Below are 8,660 nucleotides of genomic sequence, written 5' to 3' on the forward strand. Positions count from 1 at the left end.
CTACATATAGTTTATCTTTAGTTAAAACATTTTGTAAAAAAAAATTAAATCACATTTTACTATCCAAGTTTTGACAAACATCCCCAGAAAACATTAAGAGACCAGCCTGGATTTTTCTTCAATCTTCATCTCTACATAACTTATTGAAAATGCTCTTAATGAAGAAAAAATGTATTGGAATTTGGTAGAAATGTTATCGGTAGTTTATATTATAAAACCAAAATGTTCATTCTACTCAAACATATGCCTCTAAATAGTAGGACGAGAGACACTGAACATCAGGAGTGGTCTCTTGATTTTTTTTCCAGAGCTGTACATGTGTTGTAGGAGCCAAATGTGATGTAAATGTGTTGTCTGTTATTCCCGGTGTGGCCATTAGGTGGCAGTCTAATCTTGCCTGTTGGACATTTACAGAGGCATGGCAGGAACTTTTGTTTGGCAGGTGTATTATACTGCATCACCGCTCATCCTTTGTTTGTTTAAGTTAATATTGGACGGTGGAAATTAATCTCTTACTGTGACATCACAGTGAATGATTGTTTAGTCTTCTATTTAAATGTTTTATTTCTATTAATATTTTTTATTCGCAATTCTAATGTGTATTCTATATTCGATGTATTTTAATCTTGCCCCTGTAAAGCACTTTGAATGGCCTTTTGTCTGAATGGTGCTATAGAAATGAACTTGCCTTGCCCTGCTAAACAAGACGAAAACTCGGATGAGATTATTGACAACACAAGAAAGCGAATAGTTGAGTGAAATCAAGCGCGTCAGCCAGGTGACTCTAGGTTAAACATTCTCTGTAGCTTAAAGCATCGGCTTAGCTGCTTAAATACAGGTGAAACTCGAAAAATTAGAATATTGTGCAAAACTTCATTTATTTCAGTAATTCAACTTTAACGGTGAAAATAATATATTATACAGACTCATTACATGCAAAGTGAGATATGTGAAGCCTTTATTTGTTATAATTGTGATTATTATGGCTTACAGTTTATAAAAACCCCAAATTCAAAATCTCCGAAAATTAGAATATTACATATTAAGGCTTGAAATATCTCACTTTGCATATAATGAGTCTATAAAATATATTAGTTTCAACTTTTAAGTTCAAATACAGAAATAAATGAACTTTTGGACGATAATCTAATTTTTCGAGTTTCACCTGTATGTGTAATCAAGCATGTCAAAAGAGCAATACATTCTAGTCGGGGTTAGATTCTCTGCCTGACATCGGGCAGCGCCACAGAATTAAACATAGTTAGTAAATAAAACAAATTTTCAGATGGAATCAACTTGTCTTTATTTTACACGTGTTTCGGATCATTTAACATTTCTTACATATTGTAAACAATTCATTTAAGTAATTTTAAATATTTTAACAAATTCATGGCTTCTACACACACAAGTCAATATAATAAATCATTAACAAGAAATTGGAATTACAAACATTTTATGAAAAAGACAAAGGCTAAATGAACCAAAAAAATATGGGTTCTTAAAAAATTATTTTACGTTTGAAAAATTAAACACAATAGACACAAAACTCAATATAAACAACAGCAACAAAATACATTGAATAATAAGGCAGCATAAGGACAGGTGCAGTTAAAGATTCACGTGGAAATCCACGGGGCGCTCCGTGGTGTTTGGAGTTCCATATCGAGGCCCAGTCCTTGTCGCAGCAGACCTGGGTTTGAATCCAGGCCGTTTTCCCTTCTTAAAAATATGAAATCCACTTGGTGACGTTTGCTTTGAGGATTTCACAAAATGGCATTGCACTTTTAAACATAAACTATATAGTATATGTGATCATCATCTTCATCTCTAACTGCTCTGTACCACTGTCACACAGACCTTCACTGGTAATATCTTCAGTTCATCGCTAGTGTTAAAGTATGGAAACATCCTCTCAGTGAAAGTGTGTGTGAAGGTGTGTATGTGTGTGTTAGTTTCAAGATCAGAGAATGACAGTTTTCCTCTGTTCCAGTCCAGATTCACTCTGATCCTCTGGAGCTTCTTCTCCAATGGGAGAACAGTTTGTGGATCTGGTGATGAACATGCGTAGTATTTACCTTCATAGAACGATATTCTCCATATTCCAGACGGTTTGTCTCCCTTCCTCTGGTTAGACTCTGCTAACACACCCAGTCCCCACCATGATCTGTGTCCAACCTGGACGTCCCAGCTGTGAGTCCCTGAGTTAAAGCCCTCAGAGCTCTGGACATTGGGGTAATAATCAAACCTCTCTGGATTATCAGGAAGCTGCTGTTCCTCTTCTCCATATCTCAAACTGGTCAGATCTTCAGACAGGATGAGACTTGGATGAGCAGTGTTTGGGTCCAGAACCAGAGGAGTGTAGGAGACCATGCCCTTCATCTTGTTCCAGATGTTGAAGGTCAGGTTGCCCAGGTGTTTGGCCTCGTCTATCAGAGCTCCTGAGAGCAGCTGTGGATCATCTGGCAGGGGGCGCTGCTGGACTCTGTCCACTGCAGCCTTGTAGTTGAGCAGGAATGAGACATCTACAGCTCTCAGCTGCTCCTCTGTGGCTCTGACTGTGTCTGAAAGAGCTGCTATCTCTCTGCTCAGAGCCTCCATCTTCTCCTTCATCATCTGACTCTTCTGCTCCTCTTCCTCCCACAGTGCAGCCAACCTAACCTCCTCTTCCTCTTCTAGAAACTGGTGAAGCTTCTTAAACTGATCCTTAATCTGCGTCTCTGTGCGTCGGGCCTGGACCTTAATGTGTTCTGCTGTTTGATCAGACTTCACTTTAACTTGTTCAAAACGCTTTAACTTCTCCTTTAAGGGCTCCAGAGTTTCCTCTAGTTTCTTCTTGTGTTGTGGTGCAGCTTCATCGATGGGTCTGATTCTGTGGCCGCTGTGTTTCTATGAATCTCTGCAGACGAGACAAACTGGCTGCTGATGGTCCAGACAGAAGAGTTCGTGTTTTCTAGAGTGCAGACTGCAGAGAGCCTCTGAAGTTCTCTGATCTCTCTCCAGTAAGAAGGCCTCACAGAGGTTCTTTAACACCAGATTACAAGGTGGTTCCACCCTTGAAGATCTTCTCTTACAAACTGGACACTCCCGTGTTGGTTTCTCTCTCCACCAGTTCTTCAGACAGCCTTTACAGAAGCTGTGGCTACATGACAGAACAACAGGATCTCTAAAGACATCTGTACAGACCGGACAGCAGAAATTCTCCTCTGACATGGAAGCCATTTTGTCTGTGAGTGCAGCTGAAAAGACAGACAGACAGAAAAAAAACTCAGTACAGTCAGACGTGTCTCCCTTCCCTCTTCTACTAACTTCCCTGAGATTAACTTTGAGTCAAACTCACCTTCAGTGTGTGGAGTGTCACAGTGTTGTAGGAGCTGAACTCACTCAGGGGAAGTTGTTAGTTTGGTCTCTGTGTGTCTCTTAGTGAAGCTCTGTCCGTCTTCCTTTTCCAACTGACAGTGTGCAGCAGGCTGTTGCAACAACGTTCATGTTCAAGGGCAGTGGGAAAGACGAGGATCGTATCGGAGGAGTAAAAATATCAAGTAAAATCCTGGGAATATTCTGGGTTTGAGGGACCATGAAATCTGGAGGAAAGTCGGTAACATGGGATATAGTTTATTTATGTATTGTATAGTGTTTGTGTATTTAAAATCAGTTTTTTAAACTATAAATCTATAAATGTTTTAATGTACGAGCTTTGGAGACGTTCCTGAACGCATCATGTTCACAGAAAGAGGCAGGGCTGGGCAGCAAGAGGAGAGACGTTAAAGGGGCACTGTGTAACATTTTAAGTAATTTATTAGCTAAAATCAATATCCTCATTCATAAATGTGTCCTCACTGGTGTAAAATCACCTCTTCCAATAATCTGAATTATCCTCCTGAGCGGAGAATTACAAATATTAATACATTAGGTCTTATGGAGGAATCTAACTATCCTCTGGCGCCCCCCGGAGGCCACAGCAGGCTCGTGCAGCAGAAAAATGACTGCACCAATAAAAGTTAAATAAACATTAAAAATTATGCCTTTTGAAAACACTTTAGAAACGGTGTGAAATAGTTTTTTTGATAGTTTTTTTGCATTATGATTTAGACTACCCCTGTATCGCTGATGTGTTTCAGTTTACAGAAACCTATTCAAGATTGCCTTCAAGAAATTGCGTTTTTGATCAATTTCCTTGATCATGCGCACATATGCATGACTTAAGAAACACATGTACAACTGATTTAACTTCAATTGCGAATGTCATCCATAGGGGGTGCCAAAACCACAAAAAGCAAAGAAAACGTGTTTGGGGCTATAACTTACACACCGAACATCCCACAGTCAAACACTTTATATCCACAGATGCCCACAAGTCAGCTGCATCTTTTGAGATAGGCCACGCCCATTTGGGTATGGGATTTTTTTTCGCTACATCGCAAAAACTGTGTCAGTCACCAAAACACACTCCTCCTACAGTTTTTGCCCGATTTGGACGAAACCAAAAGCATTATGCTCTACCAACTCCCACGAGCAACATTTGTATAAATAATTTTTGTACGACCATCGGAAGACCAAACGGTAGCGCTTTAAAGATTTGCACATTAGCTACCTTGTAGCTCCTAAATCCAAAACGATTCATCCTATTAACACCAAACTTTACACGTGTTTGTCCTATGGTTCTCAGGTTGGTTCTACTTTTTCCTTATATTTCTCCAAAAGGGGGCGCCAAAAACACTTGAGCATCTTTCTCTGCGATTTTTTTGCCTTTTGGTCTATAACTCCCAAACCGAACATCCCACGTTCAAAAACTTTACATCCCCGGATTCCGTGAAGCGAGGGGCCGGCGCCGCGGACGACGACGCACGTTCCCGAGTCGCGTGGGAGGCTTGGCCCCCGTTCACAACTGCTCGCAGTTCTAGTTGTTCTTGTAATCGGTTTTGTATTATAATAAATGAGCTCCATTAATCAAAAATCCTCACTTCATAAGAGCTGGAAAAGTATTTAACGATTATAAATTAAATAAAAACACTTTAGACTGAATCAACTCTACTTTATTGTAGGGCTGGGCGATATAACGATATCATATCGTGGACGATATGAAAGTGTCTACCGGGAGAGATTTGGCCATACCGTTTATATCGCGGAGAAAAAAAGTTAATGTGGCGGGAGCATATATGGAGCGGGAGGCAGCTGTCCCTCTGAGTCCCTACAGTTACACTGGAGTTACACCGCCGCGCCACACAGGGGCTCTGCAGCCGAGTTCTGGGCTGCAATACAGCTTCTCTACCCGCAACAGAAGAAGCCTCATCTGTTGCTCTAGCTGTCTAGCTCGTGGTCTAGCTTCGGTGCGCCGTCACTAAAGTTAACAAACCAACTCCGTGTCACGGTGGCAGAGCAGCTGGTTTTAACGGTCAAAAATGTCATTGGGCAAAGGAAACTTGCTTGCTGCTTCAGCGTGCTGTTGCCGTGACGCAGAGTTGGCTTGTTTTAAGCCGCAAACTACATGGGTTAGCTCTCGTGAGCTAGCTGGCTAATAATGACATCTTTAGCCTACTCGGGGCTTCACCCCCGTGCTGTTATTGTTGGAGACGGCCAGCAAGAATGGTTTTATGTAACTTTAAAACATGTCAAACTTGAAAATATTATTTGTGTTGAAGCTGGAGTTAAAGTATTACCAGACATTTGCTCATTAGTTAATTTTGACAGCTTTTTTAAATGAAGATGAGCAAATACTGCAGGAAAATTCAAATCTTTCATTATTTTGATATAGGCTACTATCAATTGGAAAATGTAGGCTCTTTGGTTGATGCTGTCATTTTTATTTTGCGCTGACTGACTAAAGCCAGACTGGTGTGGTATTTTGCACCAGTTTTTCTTTTGTATGGAAATTTAAGTTCCAAGCAAAAATTTAAATAATCTAATGTGATTAAAGTTCAGTACGGTTATTGTAATCCATTGAATTTTAAGGAAAAATACTATATCGTGATATATATCCATATCGTGATATAAAATTACCTATATCGTGATATAAGATTTGGTCGATATCGCCCAGCCCTACTCTGTACCACTGTCACACAGATCTTCACTGGTAATATCTTCAGTTCATCGCTAGTGTTAAAGAATGGAAACATCCTCTCAGTGAAAGTGTGTGTGAAGGTGTGCATGTGTGTGTTAGTATCAGGATCAGAGAACGACAGTTTTCCTCTGTTCCAGTCCAGATTCACTCTGATCCTCTGGAGCTTCTTCTCAAATGGGAGAACAATGTCTGGAACTGGTGTTGACCGTGCGTAGTATTTACCTTTATCGAACCCTAATTCCCATAATCCAGACTCTTCCTTTCCCTTCCTCTGGCCAGACTCTGCTGCCACACCCAGAAACCAGACTGTACTGTCTCCAACCTGGACGTCCCAGCTGTGAGTCCCTGAGTTAAAACCCTCAGAGCCCAGGACAGAGCCGTAATAATCAAACCTCTCTGGATTATCAGGAAACTGCTGTTTCTGCCCTTCTCGTCTCACACTGGTCAGATCTTCAGACAGGATGAGTTGTGGATGAGCAGTGTTTGGGTCCAGAACCAGAGGAGTGTAGGAGACCATGTTTTTCATCATGTTCCAGATGTTGAAGGTCAGGTTGCCCAGGTGTTTGGCCTCGTCTATCAGAGCTCCTGAGAGCAGCTGTGGATCATCTGGCAGGGGGCGCTGCTGGACTCTTTCCACTGCAGCCTTGTAGTTGAGCAGGAATGAGATGTCTTCAGCTCTCAGCTGCTCCTCTGTGGCTCTGACTGTGTCTGAAAGAGCTGCCATCTCTCTGCTCAGAGCCTCCATCTTCTCCTTCATCATCTGACTCTTCTGCTCCTCTTCCTCCCACAGTGCAGCCATCCTGGCCTTCTCTTCCTCTACTAGAAACTGGTGAAGCTTCTTAAACTCATCCTGAATCTGCGTCTCTGTACGTCGGGCCTGGACCTTTATGTGTTCTGCTGTTTGATCAGACTTCACTTTAACTTGTTCAAAAAGCTTTAACTTCTGCTTTAAGGGCTCCAGAGTTTCCTCAAGTTTCTTCTTGTATTGAGGTGCAGCTTCATCGATGGGTTTGAATCTGTGGCCGCTGTGTTTCTCTGAATCTCTGCAGACGAGACAAACTGGCTGCTGATGGTCCAGACAGAAGAGTTTGAGTTTCTCAGAGTGCAGACTGCAGAGATCCTCTGAAGTTCTCTGATCTCTCTCCAGTAAGAAGGCCTCACACAGGTTCTTTAACGCCAGATTACAAGGGGGTTCTACTCTTGAAGATCTTCTCTTACAAACTGGACACTCACGTGTTGGTTTCTCTCTCCACCAATTCTTCAGACATTCTTTACAGAAGCTGTGGCTACACGACAGAACAACAGGATCTCTAAAGACGTCTGTACAGACCGAACAGCAGAAATCCTCCTCTGATCTGGAAGCCATTTTGTCTGTGAGTGCAGCTGAAAACAGAGCAGACAGAAGGTACAGTCAGTAGTGGCTCCCTTCCCTCTTCTACAAACTTCTCTGAGATTAACTTTGAGTCAAACTCACCTTCAGTGTGTGGAGTGTCACAGTGTTGTAGGAGCTGAACTCACTCAGAGGAAGTTGTTAGTTTGGTCTGAAGGTGAATCTCCGTGTGTCTTGGTGAGGCTCCTTTCTGACGTCTTTTACTGCTTGTTATGTAAACTGACAGTGTTGATGCAACAACATTAATGTTCAAGGGCAGTTGGAATGATGAGGATCGTATCGGAGGAGTAAAAATATAAAGTAAAATCCTGGGAATATTCTGGGATTGAGGGACCATGAAATCTGGAGGAAAGTCGGTAACGTAGGATATAGTTTGTTTATGTATGTTTGCATAATTAAAATCAGTTTTTCAAACTATGAATCTATAAATATTTCAATGTACGAGCTTTGGAGACGTTCCTGAATGCATCATGTTCACACAAAGGGGCAGGGCTGTGCAGGAAGAAGGAAGTATCCTGATTTTATTTGAAAATATACGCTTGCCTGGGTTTTACCATTTTTTTAGAGATGGAGTTTCAACATTCAAAAGATTATAAATAATAATAATTATGCATTTTACCTGAGGACACTTTCCAGGACACCAACTCACCTTACATGTCATAAATAAAATAAAATTAACAATTAAAAAAGATTCTAAGCATTCCAAGAGATAGTTAGACAGTTACAGTGTTAGTTACAGAGAGTAGGCCAGTAAGACCAGGTGGTTTTGAGGGAAATGTGGTGGAGGGCTTTGCATATGAGCAGAAGATTGTTGTAACCGATCTAGTTATGTACAGGGAGCCGTGTAGTTGAATTCCACTGGGGGGTGACGTGTTTAGATCAGTTTGTGTGAGTAATGATGCGGGCAGACCAGTTCTGTAGGATTTAATGTTGCACGTTGTACTGATAGTAGGGAGTGTCTGTGTACTGAATGCAGGTTGGATGGGGGGGGGGGGGTCTCTTACACACACACACACACACACACACAAGCGATTATTAGGACAGAGCGAGAGACATGACGGAGAGACATGGACTGTTGAAAAAGCACACACACAGCTTTCGCTCATGTTGTCGATAGTCATGGCAAGCCAATGGACACATCCAGGCCTGTCTGCAACACACACTCAAACAAACTTTTTTTTAGCTATGAGCTGCTACCTTCACCTGCACCAT

The 8,660-nt window shown here is 41.6% G+C and overlaps 1 protein-coding gene and 1 pseudogene across 2 annotated transcripts; both read right to left on the minus strand.

Annotated features, from left to right (window-relative positions):
- Window positions 1-1,312: 1,312 nt before the first annotated feature.
- On the minus strand, window positions 1,313-5,946 carry LOC307257704 (nuclear factor 7, brain-like; annotated as a pseudogene). The gene is made up of 2 exons (XR_013845610.1): window positions 3,338-5,946; window positions 1,313-3,236 (listed from the first exon to the last, which is right to left on the minus strand). The product of XR_013845610.1 is annotated as a nuclear factor 7, brain-like (transcript).
- Window positions 5,947-5,960: 14 nt separating this feature from the next.
- LOC307257703 (nuclear factor 7, brain-like) lies at window positions 5,961-7,647 on the minus strand. The gene is made up of 2 exons (XM_080036990.1): window positions 7,533-7,647; window positions 5,961-7,441 (listed from the first exon to the last, which is right to left on the minus strand). Exon 2 carries the CDS (start codon window positions 7,422-7,424, stop codon window positions 5,994-5,996), a length of 1,431 nt encoding a protein of 476 aa, XP_079893116.1. The 5' UTR covers window positions 7,425-7,441; window positions 7,533-7,647; the 3' UTR covers window positions 5,961-5,993.
- Between the last annotated feature and the right edge of the window lie 1,013 nt (window positions 7,648-8,660).

The sequence above is a fragment of the Ammodytes marinus genome (assembly GCF_949987685.1).
Source record: "Ammodytes marinus genome assembly, chromosome: 11".
Classification (NCBI taxonomy): Eukaryota; Metazoa; Chordata; class Actinopteri; order Uranoscopiformes; family Ammodytidae; genus Ammodytes; species Ammodytes marinus.